Raw genomic sequence first — 19,451 nt, 5'->3', positions numbered from 1 at the left:
ATTATTTTAACTGTAAACTCTTAGAACCGTAATGATAGATAGAGGACGTATCAGTCCATATTATTTCTAAAGAACAGTAAATAAAAATTCAGATGAAGGTTGAAAACAAACTTTTATTAACGCGTTAGCCTGACGGTTACATAAAACCTAATTTGACAAAGCACAATCTCCGCAACTTGCATGTTCAAGTCAAATTTAAACGTAGAATATAAAGTAATAAGCTTCTACTAAGCTTTGGATCGGTCCTCAATATTTTCATGAAGCAAATGCGGATAACGAAGCTAAGTCAAATCAGCAATTTTGTAGCATCGAGATCTAACAAAACCAAAGGCTCTTTTCTGAATTTAAAAACTCTGCGCTTATATATATTAACTAATTTCTGTCTTGGTGGGAGTTGACTAGAGTAGAAGTAAAAGACAGGAAAAATAATAATATTACTGGGATACTTAACACGAAATACTGCGAATTTAAGGTCAGTGCTTTAGACATTCTTTAAGACTAGCGTGATTTCAGCTGCTTACATTAATGGTGAATATCCTTGTGTCACTATCAATGTATGCAGTCAATCAATCATTGTACGTTTATTTTCAGTAGCTTACCATTTCAGCAAAGTACGAGTATTTATTAAATTGAGTAAAATGTTCTGAACTTTATTACAATGATTATCTATGACATAATGTAAGTAAAGTATATCATATGCATTTTTTGCTAACGTGTATCCTTGTGTTGTGGTTTATCAGGACATGTGCCTGTAGTAAGCTGAGGAGCACTTACCTATATTTAAAAGAAATGATTTAATGTGTTTTTACCTCTATCTGATGATAAAGAATAAGAAGTCAATAATTACAGCAAGCTAAAAAATGAGTTTATTTGATAAAAATATTAAGAACATATAACATGCACATGAAATGAAAAATCAGCTATATGCAAGTACAAATGCCATAAAAATGTTGTATAGCACACTAAGGATAACGAATGTGCAGTTTTCTCATGGTATACAATTGTAAAAATGTTTACATTTTAAAATTTTCTTTCGCTCTAACATATTTAAGCTATAATATCTTCAATATTTCTTTACTGAGTTTCATATCTAATAATCTTATTAAAAAGGATAAACATCTTATATTTGCAATAAATTTTATCTCTTTAGTTAACTGTTTCTTATTTTAGAACAGATATTTTGTTTTCTTCTGGTTCTACTGAATGTGTTTTTAAAGGTTTCTCATTATCTCTCTTTTACTACCTGTTAATTTATTTTCATTTTTAATGAATTCGAAAATTTTAAATTGAAGAAGTTTTGCCTCCCTCGGTTTTCTTTTCTATGAGCTATTAATTTGTTTTTTTAGAAACTTGAAAATTTTAAATTTGAGGAATTTGTGCTTTCCTCAGGTTTTGTTCAAAAATATTTCTGAAAACGTACAACAGCCGTAAACTCAGTTGTAATGAAATACTGCAAATTTTATTCTCACATCTAATTAACTAATATTTCATGCATTGAAATCTTCACCGTTTGTATGAGATTAGAAACTTGGAGGTTGCATGGAAACTAAATGGAGATATTAAATGTTGGCTTCAGGCATTATATACCATAGCGAAATCTTTTAGCATTTTATGAAGCTGTAACATTTCCATCATTAGTATATTTATAAAAACTTTTCAAAATAATGCTTTACAATAAAGGGCATCCAGTAATAAGTTAGCTAAAGAAAAACTTCCAAGTGGTTCATAAAAAGACAAAACAAAACAAAAATGAACACTACTTATCTGGTGTGAAATGAAATCTTCAGGATTCGGAACTGTGAAAATGCAAGTATGATCTTATGAGTATTTTAAGGTAAAAGAAATATTTCTTTATTTACTATTTTTTATATGCTTAAATATATAGCATAGGTGTAAATAAATGTAAAAAAATCTGTGCTTCGAATATATTTCTGTATGAAAAAAGTTTGTGCGTGTTCAAATGGTTTCCTGAGAAAATATTGGCATGGAACTTAACTGTTCACTGATTAAAAAAACAGGCACAGGGATTCAACCCTCCTTTTTTTTTTTGTTTTTTTCTATCTTTTTCGCATGGCTGGTTTCCATGTGGCAGTGTATAGCATTCTGAGTGGCAGTGTATAGTACGAGGCAGTACGTAGAATATTACAGAAGTGCACAGTATTTAAGTATGCATTTCTCATAAAACTGAGATTTCATGTATTTAACCTACCGATCATTTAAAAAAAACATAAGTATATAAATTCATGAAACCTTTCAAAATTATGTGTGGATAGAATTTCTAAGACATTTTATAGCTGTATTTGCATCAAACTTCTAATTTTGAGGTACAGCTTAGAAGAGTACATAGAAAAGTTATTAAACCTTCTTCTAATTGCATTAAAATAAATATGAAAATTTCTAATCTGCATGCAAAATTTATACGTCATTTGAATTCAGTACAAATGCTGCATGCAAATTTTCAAATTTACCTATACCACAATGGTCTTAACAGCGTACAAACTAGATCGGATCCCTGTCTTCTTGATACATCGTTAGAGCTGTTACGTTGTTTCTTATAATATCTTAACAGTCGCAAATAGTATTAAAATAATTTCGTGAAATTTTCTCTGCCATCTATTACTGTTTTCCAAAAATTATTGAATGTATTCTTAGTTGTCTGTAGCATGTTTAATCAAAATTAAAATAAAATTTACCAATCTTATTTTTAGACCTTAACCTCTTCTTTGAAAAATTTGTGCGTTATAGTTTATCAAATGACTTTTAGTTTAAGCAAATTATTAGTTTAAAGGTAAAAAAAAAAAAAAAAAAAAATACAGCATGCAAAGTTTTTTGTTATTTCACTTTTAAAAGTCATGTAATCCATTATGCATCCAGAAATGGTGCTTTTTGTTCTCTATGTTCTTGTAGTTCCATTAGTGCTCTTACTTTTACCATCAACGCCAGAGATAATGACATTAGTATTAATAGGACTATTGTACCGAGACCTAATGCCACCATTAAGTACTCAGCTGTGGGTACGCTGATGTAAGAACCTAGGAAGCCGACTTTACGGGAGAGATGTTCTTGATCATCTGAGGCGAGGAAGGCAGCCATTGCCGGAGCCGCGCAGCTTCTTTTTTGAGCAGCTGGCATGATACCATGCCAAAACTCCACGGATTTATCAAGCGGGCTTTGTTCCACAACACTTTCTTGTCCTATTTTTAAAATTTGGCGCTTTTCAATTGTATATTCAGGCCAGCTTTCCTGAAGATCCTCGGTACTGGGGTTTCTATTAAAAGAATAAAATAGAAAAATATTAGAAAAAACCTGCCATCATTCATACATTATCGAAACACTATTACTGCTTGAGAAATACAAAATTATCAGTACTATAAAACTAATAGAAAGAACTATAAATTAGCAGAAAAAATACAAAGTTATCAGATTTCCTCATTTTAAAATGATCTCGCTCACAATTGCCAGTGTCATTATAATGACACAAAGCGCATCATCTTCGGAGTGCTTTTATTCTGAACTCTCAATTTTTTTTTCAATCTTAGAAAACACTGAAAGAGTTTAGTCAAAAATGGCTTAAAATTAATAACAAATATGCATTCAGGCATTAGTTTTTGATTTCGAAAGCATGTATGGTATATTTCTCCCGCCTTCCTGGCGTGCCTTTGTAATGTGATGGTCTGCACGCTGGGCGCGTATTCCAGAGGTCCGTGGTTCGATTCCCGGCGAGGGCGTTGCTCAGTTTTCATCACTTCTGCTTCCGAAAAATACCTAATGTCTCTACAGTGGCGCCCGAACTAAAAGGGTGGTGGATGATGATTCTCCACATCCAGGATTTGGAGATTGGGTCCCCTAAAACCCCAGCCGCTCTTTAAAAGGGAGGGTATGGAAGGTATTTCTCCCGAATTCTTAGTGTGCCTTCGTGGTGTAATGGTCTGCATGCTGGGAGTGTATTCCAGAGGTCCGTGGTTCAATTCCTGGCGAAGGCGTTGCTCCTTTTTCATCATTCCTGCTTCCAAAAATACCTAATGTATGTAAAAGCATACTACAATTATGATTTGACGTTTAATATACAAGGTAGGACAAAGTTCGGTGGATATATTTATAAACGAAAGATTCTTATCAAAGCAGAAAAAAACGTTTCGTTTTGTATTCCTTCCAAGGAATGTTCATCGTTTGCAATGCACTTTTGTGAACAGCGACTGTTCAGTTCCTGAAAGCTGCAGACAAAGTCTTCTTTCTATATCGCATGAAGAACACTATTTACATGATCTTAAATGACTGGAATATCCGAAAATCGTTCTTCTTTCAGACTGTCTCAGGTGCAGGATAGCCAGAGCACAGAAAGAAGTTTGTTGGAGCACATTCAGATAAATATAGTGGATGATTGAGGACTAAAACTTATCCACTGACCATAAGCGGTTTCACGACGAAGTCCGAATGTGATTGGGAGTTATCATGGAGATGGAACCAACATCACACCTCAGTGTATTCTGGACATTCACGGCGGATCCTTTCTAATAAATTTGTAAGAATATTCTGGAATATTTAATGCCGCTCTTTCTGACTAAAATGTTCAGTTCTTCGATTTTTATCTTCACTAACAAAAGTCGCATGGTATAAAACTTTGAGCAGCGTTTACGGTGGAATCCCATCCATCCGAGAAACGTTCACACGATTTATAAGTGCACTTTAAAGATATGGCTTCATCTCCGTTAGCTTCACCATGTCATAAATATCTTTCGTAAGCTCTTAAGCTTTTAAATGGAGAATTAAATTCATTCGCTGCTCCATTTTACAGTAACTGCTAGATCTTTGCACTTTAGAGTGTATTAATAGCAATCCGTAATAACTATTCCTACGCCACGCGTAATAACTATTCCTACGCCACGCGTAAATATCTTTCCCGTAATTTGTCGTTCGTCCCCGAACTCTCGCATGCATTTTAAGACTGACGACTTTCGCCGAACTTCATTGTGGTACCTTGCATAATAACCGATGTTCGAAATTTCGTTTAATTTTTGCCTTGATTTTAAATTTAATTTAACTTTTACTTTGATTACACTGTTATAAAAATGTGAAGTTTTTAATATAATTCTTATTGATGTTTAAATTATAGATAATTTTTCTTTTATGTTTTCCTTTCGCATTGTAACATCATCTATATACGCTATTTAAATTAAATACATTTATCTACAGGTATAAAATGACATTATAATCAAATCTGTTGTAATTTAAACATGCATTTTTGTTAGCTTATCAGTTACTAAACACTTTTACTTCATTTATTTTTATTTATTTATTTATTTCCCATTTTACATACTGTTGCTGATAATAGTATTTAAATTATTGTGTTATAAAAATGCGCTCATACAGCTAGTATCCCACTTAGAAACTTGATGAAAGAAGTTTTCAAGTATTTCTGAACTATTACACTTTATTATATATGCGGAAGGCAGATAGCCCTCACGTGCTTTGCCATAATCATATAAACCAGACAAGCCAACTATATGTACATGGCATGTATTTTTTCATGTGCAAAAATTAAGTTTGAGTCTATGTCCAGGGACTTTCATCATCATTTTTATGAATGGTACTTTAAATACAAACCAATGTTCTGCCCACATACTGGAAAGTATTTATAGTGCCCATTGTTGTTAGCAAGACAAATTTTCTTGAAAAATTTACCCCACTACATTATATACAAAATAACGAAATCTATGCACAATGACAGAATATAGATAATGATGGGAAACTTCTGTGAATTAAATTTTATTAAAACTTCAGATTATTAGAATAGTGTAATGAAAGTACAAGTTTAGTTAAAATAACAATTTTCTAACCTATATTACGTAGAGAATCATAACTGTAGATTGTTTTCTAGATCAAAACCTAATGTTTGAAGTGCATATTTGTTGTTACTCTGTTGCCACTAACGTTTTTCAGCGTTCTCTGTATTTGCAAAATGATGAGAGTTTACAGTAAAAGTTGTCAGGAAATGATATGTTAGATACAAAATCTCAAAAAGTTTGTCTATGTGTTTAATACATTTCAATATGACTTTTATTAACGGCGCGATGAATATCCAACCTGTATGCTGTCCTCGTTTTGAAAAGTGTTTGTGGTGCCCAGTGTAGTTTTTGTAAGTAAATTCTCTTGTGTATACCTTCCAGACACTACAAGGTATACGGAAGAGACTGCGAAAGAATGGTACATAAAACTATAAGAAAACCAATAGTAATGCGGGTAGGTTTTGTTTACAGCTGAAGCGTTTTAGGGATTCTAAACTATCGCCTAAACTGTAACTAACCTGTAACTAAATGAAAGACAAGTTCCACCAGCAAATTCACTAGCTGTCGTTGGTTTTTATTTTACAGTTCCAACATAATATGTACGTCTGGTATCTGAAAGAGCATCCAATGAATTCTGATAATTTCTCAAGCCATTTTGCTCTGAAGGGATCATTTGAAAACGCACACACATTATTGGCAAAGTGAGAGAGACCTGTATCCTGTTATCTATCTATATATATAAAACTGTTCTATCTGGAAACGGATACAGAATGTATTTTATTTACATAACAACGTGTGTTAGTTCATCTACCCCGCTGTTCATGAAAATAAAGGAAATCTACCCAAATGCGTCGTGTTTATAAATTTTAGAACTACTCTTTACGACCAAGTACAATTTATGAGTGAGAATTAGAGTTAGTACTTCGCATTCTTTAACATTTTCTTCCATTACACGGATAAACTAACAGCTTGTATTAAAATACGCAGGAAAAAACATAATACTGAAATTTCGAGTTTGCGGAACGCCTTTTCATTGTACATTTTCACTACGAAAGCAATGCAGTTATATACATACTCTCACATAGTATTTTCCCGTCGTCAGCGAATCAGTTTCTTTCTCAATCCTAACGGAGGACAGGGGGCAGAACGCGAGAAGCCAGAAAGCAAGACAAAAGTATATGAATCTGGAATTAGACGGGATAGATGTGGTAGCTTTGAAGGGCTTAATACCCGAGTGTAGTACTTCAAAATTATATGCCCTTCAAAATTATTTTGTGTTGAATATTAAATATTTTTCTCAATGGCGGACACAAGTCATCATCATAGACGCTGGTCACTACTAAGACCAGAAGCGGTGGTCACTTTATTATGGATGTACCTAATAGGTCCATTAAATATTTAAATATCAAATAAAGTATTTAAAAATGGATTTATCAAGAGCCATGTTTAAATGCTTTATTTAAAAGTATTATTATGAGAGCAGTAGTTATATAGCTGAATAATTTATATGTTTTAATCGAAAATAATAATGTACTGATACCATTTATTTAAAATTAAATCGGAAAAATTTTAATTCTTCATTCCAGTTCTTAAACAAATAAAAAAAGTCTTTAAATTTAAAAGTGAAAACCTATAACAATTTAAACTTATTCAGTATTTGATACCGCAGCATTGCAGCAAAGCTTAGAACTTCGCCATTCCACCAAGATCTGACACATAGTATTAACTGCATTTGAGAAAAGACTACAGTAAAGACGAAATGACCTAGTATTCAAGCTTTTATAATTATTCTTTACGATTTTGCAGGATCATAGATATTTCAATTTCTTTAATACTTTTTCAAGCTTAAATTTTGCAGGAAATGGACCATACAATGTTTTCGCAGCATTCCCGCATTTCAAGTCACAAGAAAAATTTTCTACATAACATTGTAAAGTTTCCCTTTTAAAACTGAAAATTAAAATTAATTTTTAAAATATGTAAAAGAAATGTTGCGAATTTTTCATGCCAAAATGCATTCAAACTTTTTGCAGCATTTTAGAATGACATAGCGCACATTTTGATTATAAAAATTCAGCAATATTACCATCTTGAGATTCAAAAGCTAGTTAAACACAGATTTGTTGCAGTGCTGCTGTATCAAATACTGAATCATTTTAAATGATTACAGTTTTTCACTTCTAAATTTAAACGATTTTCTATTTGTTTAAGAACTAGAATGCAAAATTAAAATTTTTCCGATTTAATTTTAAATAAATGGTATGAGTACATCATTATTTTTGATTAAAACGTATAAATTATTCAGCGATATAAATACCGCTCTCATAATAATATTGCAATATCTAACGGCATACGTTTACACAGTTCTTGATAATCTATAATTCAAACCTTTGTACCTGAAATCAAAGTTTAGACGCAGAATAATGGAATGTTATTGCAAAAGAAATTCTAAAACTTCAAGTGAAATTGAGAATTTATTTGTTATTTAACACACTAAATTGTAAATGAAAGATCCACGATGATTTCATTTCGCTTAATTGGTATTTATTTCATATAAATGTTAAACTGTCTGATTTATATAATACTTAACTAAAGAACAGATGAGTATTTTTTCCGTTCCAGTACTGCACGTTTTAGAATTGAATAAACCTTTTAGAATTAAATAATTTAAGATCTTTAGAAGTATTAACCATTATATTTACCGTAACACGTAGCTGGCGTTAAAACAAAAATTTTCGTTTTTAGACAGCAACTGGGCGAAATTCCTATGCTAACGAGTACATAAGTAGCAACTGATATTTAACAGATTTCTTATGCGGATACCAATCTTCATGACTAGGCATTTTCGAGAAACAGATATTCAGTTATACGGTATTTCTCCCGCCTTCCTAGCGTGCCTTTGTGGTGTAGTGCTCAGCACACTGAACCGGTATTTCAGAGGTCCGCGTTCGATTCCCGGCGAAGGTGTTGCTAATTTTTCATCTTGCCTGCTTCCAAAAAATACCTAATGCCTCTACACAGTTAGAGACTTGGAAAATCCAAGTCTTATTAATTAATTGTGTTCTTAAGTAATTAATTGTGTTATATTAAACTTCGAATAAAATTTAAGGTAATAAATTGAAAAAGCTATTGTACTTTGAAATAATTTAATTCAAGACTATGCAATACTTCAGCATTCTAACTAGTTGCAATACTTAAATAAATGCTGCTATTCCATTTATTTTATATAAATATGATTGATATTTTATTTGAATATGATGCATTGATAAAATATAACATTCTAATCATAATCATTCTTCAGTTACAAATTATTATGAAAGCATATGTAATACAATTATTTTCAGTTACCTGAAAATCATTATATTATATATGCTTGTCATAAGCCTTGATATGCATTTTATAGCTACAAGATATTTTTAGAAAACTAATGTCATCACATATATAAGATAAAATACGTAGCATGATACTACTTAATTAGATATCATGATATTACTTACTTAGGTTTACCTAAGTTCGTAACAAACAATCAAATAAATTGATGTTTACTTCAAAATACAGTAGAATGATAATAATGATTGAAAGTGCAAACCATTTTTTTACGTCAAATCAATATATTAAATTAAGCTTTGAAATTGCCTCATTCTTGCTCCTTGGCCGCGTTTAATGGCTTTCATCCAATTTAGACCCAAGAAAGTTAGTTGATGTACACTGCTCAAAAAAGGAAAAAAAAAAGGGGGGGCGGCAATTCTATATCTCCCGTTTTACTGGGCCGATTGACGAAATTCAAATTGCGTTCTTCATGTTCGACTTATGATATATATTAGATTTATATATAACTCTAATCCAACATAATTATTTTCACACGAAATCGGACTTTTTCTGAAATAACATACCAATTTTTTTCCACATTTCGATTCTACGACTCAAATTATGCCTAAATATTAAATCTTGTAAAATTTGGTGCGAAATTTACGGGGAAATTCAACAATTTATGTTGGCGCTTTTTATTCAGGTTGCGCCAAAATTAGTTCATTTAGCGAACTTCTTAATATGTGGCAACCTATTTTCATATTTATTTTTACATAGTGCGTGACAGGAAAAAAAGACCCAATCGGTCCTTCTTTCAAATATTGTTCTTTATATTATATTTTTAATTATAATTGTTATTAATTTTAAGCAGTTTTTTTTTTCTTTTTCGAATTTCATTTTAATTGTTTAAGTTGCATGGTTTCCTTCGAATAACTGTTTTAAAAATTTCTATTTACTCATTCGAACTGCGTAGTTTAAATCAAAGGTGCATCCTTTATTTATTTATTTATTTATTTTAAATAGTTTTCTTTATGCTATATTTTTAGTCATAGCTACTATTTTAGGTAATTTTTAAATTTTTAGACTTTTATTTTAATTATTACTGTTACATTGTCTCTTCAGATAATTATTTTAAAATTTTCTATTTATTCATTCGAATTGAGCATTTTAAATATATTTATAAATATAAATTTTCCAGAATTTGATTTTATTTATTTGAATAGCGTTTCTTTCAGAAGAATACTTTGTATCTCAGACGACGATGCGTTTGAAAACTGCATATATTAAAAGAGAAATTAAAGTAAAGCACATTTTATCACGCCTTTCAATGTTCCGTTCAGAAATGATATATATAAATTATATAAATAAGAGAGATGTATAACGGACATTTTAATTTAGGATGACTTGCATACACTGCTTTAAACAGTTTTATCATTGTGCCCATTGCTTTACACAATTTTATCCTACATTTGGTTTCTTAAAATGTTATTCATATTTTAGTCAAATATTTTATTTTTGAAATCGCAAGAATCAAATATCATAAGATTAAAATGTTTTAAATTAAAAAAAAAAAAAAAAAAAAAAAGTACAAATACTAAATTTTACGCAAAAATTTATTTTTTCTTCTCTTTTTCTTCAGGCATTCTACTTTATTCTTGCTCTTTTTCTTTAGGCATTCTGCAAGTATATTAAAAAGCATCCAACTTTTCGAAATATCTTGGTATTTCTGACAATCATTTTATATAAAGTTATCGCCTTCCATTTCACAAAGGCCCAAAAACGGCCGAGCGGTAAAGCCGCTGAACACTGGTAGTTCACTCCGGGGTTCGAATCCCGGTAAACGGGCTGGTTGCATGGGCGTTTTCGTGGATTTCCTCATGTGTACCGCGTATGACAGCTGGTTTTCCTTAGAAAGTTCTTCACGAAGTATTTCGTCAGAGCCTTTATCAGTCTTTAGAGGCTAAACATTTTGAAGCTATGAGATGAAAGGAAAGACTGGTTTCATCAAAAGGTTTTGGTTTATTTTATTATGACAAAGCACACTACGGCTATCTGCCTAAGGGGAGGGATGACTTTCTGGAGGACTTTCTAAGGGAAACTGGCTCGCATACACGTTACACATGGGGAAAACCACGAAAACGCCCATGCAGCCAGGCCGTTCGCAGGATCTGAACCTCGGACCGAAGTACCAGTGTTCAGCCACTTTACCGCTCGGCCGCTGTTTCATCAGGAGAAAAAAAAAACCTCTTTAGGTGACATCCAGATACATCACTGGATAAACTCCTGAATCTTCAAATAAATCGACTGAGAAATCATGGGATTCTCCGTTTATGATACGATATGATGTACTATAACGTAATTTAAATTTATACAACCATATAGTCTAAAACCAGTCGCTCTTCACTTTAATCTGCAATGATACCGTTTTTCTCTTTTCTGTTAAAACAAGCTCAATTGATGGTATTTGCTGGTGTACACGTCCAAGAGTTTTCTCTTTGAACATCTAAATTCTTTGAAGTGTCCTGAAAGTATATTCAAAAGCGTCCAACTTTTTTAAACATCTTGGTATGTCTGACAGCCAAATTTCGTTGCAAATTTTTGCATACTTTTCTCCCTAATTTTCTTCTTTCCTTCTACAGTTATTTTCAGTGCTAACACAAGAAAATTAAGATTTTTCGATTGCTAGACTTCCATAAATTTTGCATTCTTGTCAATTTTTTAAAAATATCAATTACATGAATTGCATTTCAGCTGAAGACAGCTTTTCATTTTCTACTCATTTTAACTATAAATGAAGTTTAAAGCGAAATCCAAAAGATAAATATTTTAATTAAAAGATTTTTTGCTAAATGACAAAGAAATAAAACAGTCCAGCAGGGTTTATTCTGTACCACCGAGTAACCCGATTCTTATATCGGCTGAAACAATCTAAATCATATAAAAGATCATGTTTTTTTTTTTATACAGTCTTTGACTCGAGAGAAAAATTAGCGTCTTAAAACATTATTTCTAAGAGAATTAATATAAAAATTTATATTTATATATATTCTTTAAAGCTGGGACTTGAACCAAACTGTCAGACTTTTAAAGTTTAATTTACATGGTCGTTATAATTAAAGTTCCACTTTGAAATGGTCCTAAAAGGAAAACTACCGGACCAAATGATTATCGAACTTGGGGATCATGTAAAGGAGGTTATGGGAATTTATTTTCCGCGGAAAAAAAAAGAATTCAAAAACTCACCCTTAGGGAAAAAATGGCGCTGTATGCAATATTGTTAAATGAAATAAGACATAAAAACATCTGTTTAAAATGTGTTTAATCGTTTCCGAAACGTGTTATGAAGCATGTTCAATGTAGCGTCCAGCATTTTCCGAAAGCAAGTTAAATCCTGTTACTGCATCCTCAACAGCAGCTTTTAGCATATCAGGAGAAATGTTACGGACATATCGGTGTATAACATTTTTCATTTCTACCAAATTGCTTAGATTATCACCATAAACAGTGCTTTTAAGATAACCCCATAGCCAAAAGTCACAGAGAATGAAGTCTGGTGGGAAGAGGGGAAGTGTCGGCCTATAAGACGTTCATTCGTGAAATGTTGCCTAAGTAACTGTGCGACACACGTGAGGTGGAGCCCAGGCCTGCATAAAAATCGTAGTATCTAAAATGCAACGTTACTGCAGTTCATGTATCACGAAACATTTTAACACTGACTCTTAAGTGACTGCAATCACAGTAATCCAGCTGTCAACTGCTCTTCGGAGAAAAATGGTTCAGTTATGAAACTAGCTGTCATTCCACACCAAACGGTGTGGAATGACTGCTATGCAATCGAATGCAGTAGGAGAATGTAATGGAACTAGGTAAATAACATGAGGGATTTCTTTGGCCCAGATCGATTAAAAGCGTTTTGAATCAGCATCTTCATGTTTTAGGGCCGAATTTAGGCTTCCAAAATTACAAATTAGCGATTTGTAAAAAAATGATTTCCAGATTGTACGCACTTGTGCGAGTGATTTGCGATCTCACATTTTCTCATCGCTAATTCATGGTTTTCACGGACGAATTTCTCCCTTACACGGATGGCGCACTCGACTTTTATCGAATTTAACGCCTTTAAATGGTAATTTGCTTACTTCAAAGTTTCTTAAGGCTAAACAGCATATTAACAGAAACAAAAGGTTAAGTTAACAAAAGGTTAAGTTAGATTCCGACCCATATTTCGTTTAACAATATTGCATACAACGCCATTTCCCCCTGGTGGTGAGGTTTTGAACATTCTTTTTTTCGCGGAAAATAAGTTCCCGTGACCTCCAAGACACGGTTACCAAGTTTGATAACATTTGATCCAGTAGTTTTCCTTTATGACCGTTTCAAAGCGGAACTTTAATTATTACCACCGTGTATAGAATTAAATTTTAATTTGAAGCTATGCGTTATATGTAATACCATGCGTAAGATTTTCGCTTTTATGTAAAAAATAAAGAATCGAAGCAAATATACTTAGGATAATGTACCAAAACTGAAAAAAATTCCCCTCCCTCCGAAAATCAAATATTGAAACTTCGACCTTGAATTTATTGGGTTATCAAAATATTTAATTTGACTTATCTTTTCTAAGTCCGAGTTCCGACAACAATTCCAAATTACTTAAGCTGAAGTAAAAGATTTAGTATATATTCACTGTATGTTAATAAAGTAATCAGAGTGTAATAAAAATAGATTATAGAATTTACGCTGATGCAACTTTTTGTCTGAATGCACAACATGTAATGGAAGAAAAGGCTTGTAGAGATCTGTTTTTGACATGCCTTTAAAAATAGATGTCATACTCATTTTGTCTCTTCAATGTCAAAAAACTTTCCTTTGAAGGCAACTTTAGTTGATTTATGGTACAGCACACTAGCGCTATCTTCTTAAGAGATGCCTTCGTGGAGGACATTCTAAGGGAAACTGGCTCATATACTTTGGGAAAGAAAAAAATCACAAGAAGAGAAATTTGAAGAACATGCAGGACGATTGAGTACATATACTTATTTTCTGAACACAAGTGGTTCCCCGATTGGTTATTGAATAATGAAAAGATTCATTGTCATGCAATACAGAACATTTGGAATACGTTTTCTGACTGAATAACGTAAGATTAAAAGTCATCCGCTTAATTCACAGCCATTTACAAGTCAACTACTCGGGCAATTGCAGAATCGTTTTGATCCTGAACTTTTAAGACAAACCTAATACCACTGGATTTAAACACTTCTTTAATCTTCCGAGAAAATTCCTTCTTTAGCTCATATCCCAAGACTATTAAGTGAATACAATTATTGGAAAAGAAATTGAATATTCATTTGCACTACGGCTTGGTAGTTTACTAACGAGTTAACAAAACTTAAATTCTGCTTTTTTTGTCTAAGAATACAACAATATTTTAAATATTTACAAATAAAATATTAATTTGGAGATTTAGTTGGAGCCTCACCAGTTGCCTAGCATTTGAAGATTGTTAAATACTAATTGTTTAAGATACAATAACACGTCGAACAAATATTAATTCAGAAGTCAAACAACAAAAATCAGCGTCATATTTTCAAATTTTCACAGGACTAGTTTCGATGGTTTAACCGAATCACCGAAAATAGTTCTGTGAAAATTTGAAAATATAATGCTGATTTTTGTTGTTTGACTTCTGAATTAATACTAATTGTTTGTTGCGAAGTCCAACCCAGGCTTTTTGCATGGTTGGTTTTCGTAGTTTTTTAGGTTCTCTTTACAAAGGTTCTCTATGAAAGCATCTTAACCAAATAGCTCCCATGTTCTTTCTATGTTCAAATAACCAAATAACCTAGTTTAAGCGCGATTTTGAATTGCTGTTACGGTACGCTGTTTCTAAACTTAGATGGTCTTAATTAAATATAATTGATTTGTAACTTCTACTAGAGATGACGGTAAGAATTGAAGTGCAAATAAATAATATCGTGTGCAATCTTGATTAACATAAAATTAGAAATATTTGCATAGAAAAATGCATTCAGACAGAAAGTTTTTTGAAATATTTGCAATTACTTTATAAGAAGGATTTATTAATAACCGTAATAATTACTTATTATATTACTGATAATTAGAATTCAGTTCTTGACAATTACATTCTAATTTAGAATTTTAAGGGTATAATGAAAATACGCTACGCATACGCATAAAAATACATTTTAGGATAAAAAATGAGTTGATTTTTTATGTTTAGAAACTTCTTAAATTCATTTAATAAACATCGTACCCTCGTTGTTAACTGAATCCAGAATTTTGAGTGTCGTTTATATAATTATTCTTTTTGTCAACAGAACCTGCTGACTTATGCAGCCATGAAGTAGCTGCAGATCATTTCTGCATAACCACTGAACTTCTATTAATTCGGTCTCTAGAGGGTTGTATGTTTATATCATAATTTGACTTTTATAAAAATGATTATTCTAAATCTTATGTTTCTATAAAAATATACTGTGCTTTAAAACTATGGATGATAGTATCAGCCGCTCTTTCAGCCACTTCATAAGCAACAGCTTGTTTAGAAATAAATTATGAAGTTAATGCCATAAAATATTTTCATAAAATTCAAATAAACATCAAACGAAAGTTCTCAGTTTTAGACAATTCAATTTAAACGAAGTAAAGTAGCAGACGATAAAACGCTGAAGATAAAAATTTACTCTTACAAATATTTTTTTTAAAAAAGGAAAAAAGATAGAAATTAAAAAAAATAGTTAAAAATTTGAATAATACCATCTATAATTTAAAAAAATAGGCTTTTCATTTAGTATTAATAAATATTTATTACGCATCATTGAGGGAAAAAATTTCATATAATTAATTCTCCGTAAAATTTTATTTGAAATTTAAGATTAAAAATAGCTGTGGCAATTCACTGTAACAAAAATCCATAAACCACATTTGGCGCTATAATCGCTCAAAAAAAAAGATGCCAAATTTCAAAACGCGAAAATATGTAAATTCGTGTGTATCTTAGAGAATTTTGAATAAAAAAGTCTAATTTTTTGCAGGTATGCTTAGAAATACATCTACTTTAAGATGATCGTAAAAATTTTATAAGTTATAATTCAATTTGTTTTTGAAAAATTTATAAAAATTATTTAAAAATAGAAATTTAAAAAATAAAAAACAAAAAATGGGTAAGTTTTATTTGGAATGAACCTAAATTTCGAAATGTGAAAGGAAAAATCAAAAAAGTTTAATAAAAAAAGAGATATTAATAAATATTTGCCATATTCAATTAACATTGAGGAGCTAAAATTTTGAGAGCTAATATTTTTAAAACTACTCGTACGATGTTTACATAACTTGGTATTCTGGCATAATGTGAGTCGTAGAATCGAAATATGGAAAAACATTGGTATGTTATTTCAGAAAAAGTCCGATTTTGTGTCAAAATACCTATGTTATAATAGTGCTACATATAAATCTAATATATATCCTAAGTCGCGCTTTCGAGACATGAAAAACGCAGTTTGAATTTTGTCAATCGGCCCAGTAGAACGGGAGATATAGCATTGACCCATTTTTTTTTCCAGTCATTTTTGAAGGCATATAGTGCTCTTCAAAATGTTACGCAATAATTATTTTATTTGAAAAGAAACCGTAACCTTAGTTTGTATAATTAGGCACTATATATCAAAAATATTTTCTGCTATTTTTAACAAGCAAATTTATTTATAAAGAAATTTTGTTGCATATTTTTCAATTCAGTTCATTTATCCACCATATAACTAAACAGGAAAAGCTGCTAGTTTTATAATTAAAAAAAAAAAAAAAATACCCTTAAATTTGATTAAACTCTGGATTTGAAATATGATCTTTTTATACAAAAGAGTAAGACCAAGTTTATTAATTCACGAACATAAATTTAATTTGAATATTAAAATGAAAGACTCACCCATTGCGAGCAAAGTTTGCAATCATCTTCACCATACGATTCGTGAGTTGGCGTTCAACTTCAGTAAGGTTTGTAAGCTGGAGGGGAAGGCCCATTGTAAACAGCACGTCATCTCCATGGGCGGCTCGAATAAATTCAGGATGGTTAGAGAAAGAGGGTCTGTATACAAACTCGTACACGAAAATTTTCTGTTGCTTATAGCCGATTATATCGGCTAATTTCAAAGCGTGAGTTTTAACATGCATATCTCCACAGAATTTTACAAATTCTTCCCGCAGTTTTGAAAGTTCTGGAGTATTGTAATTGTAGATGGCCAGTTTGTTTATTAAAGTATCATTGTGCTTAAATACATCTATCATATTTTTTATTAAAAGGTCTTTAAATTCTTGTGACGTGAGGGTTCCATCTACAAGTCTCTTGTATAAAGGTGATCCAATTGCACTGAGAACAGTAGTGCAAAGACTCCCTTCATCATTTGTGATGCCAACAAGAATCTCAAGTGGCGCATATTCGCCTCTAATAACAGATTTCAAGGTGTTTTCAAAAACTAAAGTGAAATCGTAACTGGGTCTCCAAGTTTCAGGAATTGAAATCGAGGAACTGAGAAGAACATCAGATGGCAGATTTCGTAAACATGATACAACGTCTGAAATGTTTTCGAAAACACATTCTGCAGCTTCTGCCAACGAAAACGTTGTATTCAAGGGGTTTCGTTCGAAAACCCAATCTCCAACGGGAACTCCACTCTGCAAAATAACTCTATCAAATAATTTCTCTTGTTTGCTAAGAGGGGAAAATGCATGAATTGCAGCGCTCATTGAGCCTGTAAAACGACCAAATAATGTGACATTTTGTGGGTTACCACCAAATTTAGCGATATTTTTCTTTACCCATTTCAAAGCCATCCGTTGATCGAAAAGTCCAGCATTACCTGGCGCATCAGCTGTAGCCGCATTTAGGAAACCAAAAACACCTAACCTATAGCCCAGAGTTACAACAATTACGTTTCCTTCTACTGCTAAATAACGGCCATCAAACTGCCGCGGATCAGCAAAACTGAAACCTTCTCCTGCCAACCAAACCATAACAGACAACGGCCTATCCGGTTTTCTTTCACCTGGAATATATACATTAAGATAAAGGCAGTCTTCACTTATTTCTGCTTCGTTAGGTTTTAGTAAAGGACTGATGAGAGATACCAAGTGGGGTGACTGGTAGCAGCTAGGACAAAATTCAGTAGTATCACGTTCAACATCTTCAGAGAGAAGTTCAATTGGTCTCTTAAATCTTAAATTACCTATAGGGGGTTGAGCGTATGGGATACCTAGAAACAGTCTCAGTGATTTGTTTAGAACTTCAGACTGTTTACCATGTAAGATACCGGTCGATGTTTGTATCGTTAAGTCATCCGCGATACTCATTCCAAAAATACAGCAGACTGCAAAAAAGGCTATTAAAAAATTTGAAATCATCGTAAAGCTATTTTCACCCAATATTAGACTACAAAACCGAATAGCCAGAAGTATCACAAATATAATATTCGAAATTCAAATGGAGAGATGGTCACGGGATGAGCAGCTCGTAAGTCTCTCGTCGTGCTGCAGAGAAAGAAATCAGAGGAGACGTCTTCGCTGAGGAGGAAGTTAAATGCCTCTGCGCATCCTATCAAGAGATTTTTATCCGAGTGAGAAGGGGCACGTGATCGCAAGCTGTGACATAGCCCTAGGTCGTATACTCGTTTTAGTGCTATGTATGCACGAGGGGAAAACCCAAAGCAGTGGCCCTTGAAGCAACCAGTTATGACGGCTGACGACTGAAAAAAGTATCAATCATTCCACAAATTCAAGTTACAGAATGATAAAAAGTAGAAAAAGATTTATAAGGCTTAACGTTGCAGATTTTGAGTTAATAATATTATGCGTCTCTACTCTTATTTTTGAAAGTATAATTACATTATATTTACTTCTTAAGTAAGACCATGTTCTTTAATATTACCAACAAACTATTTAATCCTCTGACAACGGGATTCATTAATAGTGCGTTCCCTATTACTATGTTTTTGTATATTAATGCGATGACCGCTTTTTCTCCAACAATTTATGATTTCAATTTCCAATTCATGGTTTTATTAATGATTTCGTTTGAATGAAATTCTCCGTTTTTATTTAATTTTTTCTCGTAGTCAGAGAATTCAAAGTGGAAATTCCTAAGATCTACGATTTTATATAACCGTACTCTCTTCTTAAAAATTTCTAGTTTTCTGTCATTGTTAAATTAATTTTAATTCTGAATTGATTTTAAAGTTATTATTTTTACAATACTTCTCGTACTATTTACAGAAGAAAAATCATATATTTATAGCGATCAATACCGATATTAAATTGCAATGAATCAATTAAATTATTAAA

General features: G+C 32.0%; 1 protein-coding gene across 1 annotated transcript; it reads right to left on the bottom strand.

The window, feature by feature from the left end:
* Nucleotides 1-843: 843 nt before the first annotated feature.
* On the bottom strand, nucleotides 844-18,710 carry LOC118182971 (cholinesterase-like). Its single transcript, XM_035352362.2, has 2 exons — nucleotides 17,044-18,710; nucleotides 844-3,268 (listed from the first exon to the last, which is right to left on the bottom strand). The coding sequence occupies exons 1-2, from the start codon at nucleotides 18,513-18,515 to the stop codon at nucleotides 2,863-2,865; spliced, it is 1,878 nt and encodes a 625-aa protein (XP_035208253.1). The 5' UTR covers nucleotides 18,516-18,710; the 3' UTR covers nucleotides 844-2,862.
* Between the last annotated feature and the right edge of the window lie 741 nt (nucleotides 18,711-19,451).

Source organism: Stegodyphus dumicola, chromosome X2 (genome assembly GCF_044657685.1).
Source record: "Stegodyphus dumicola isolate Sdum_Otavi_A_Nest chromosome X2, ASM4465768v1".
Lineage (NCBI taxonomy): Eukaryota > Metazoa > Arthropoda > Arachnida > Araneae > Eresidae > Stegodyphus > Stegodyphus dumicola.
This window is presented reverse-complemented; position numbering and strand designations above follow the sequence as displayed.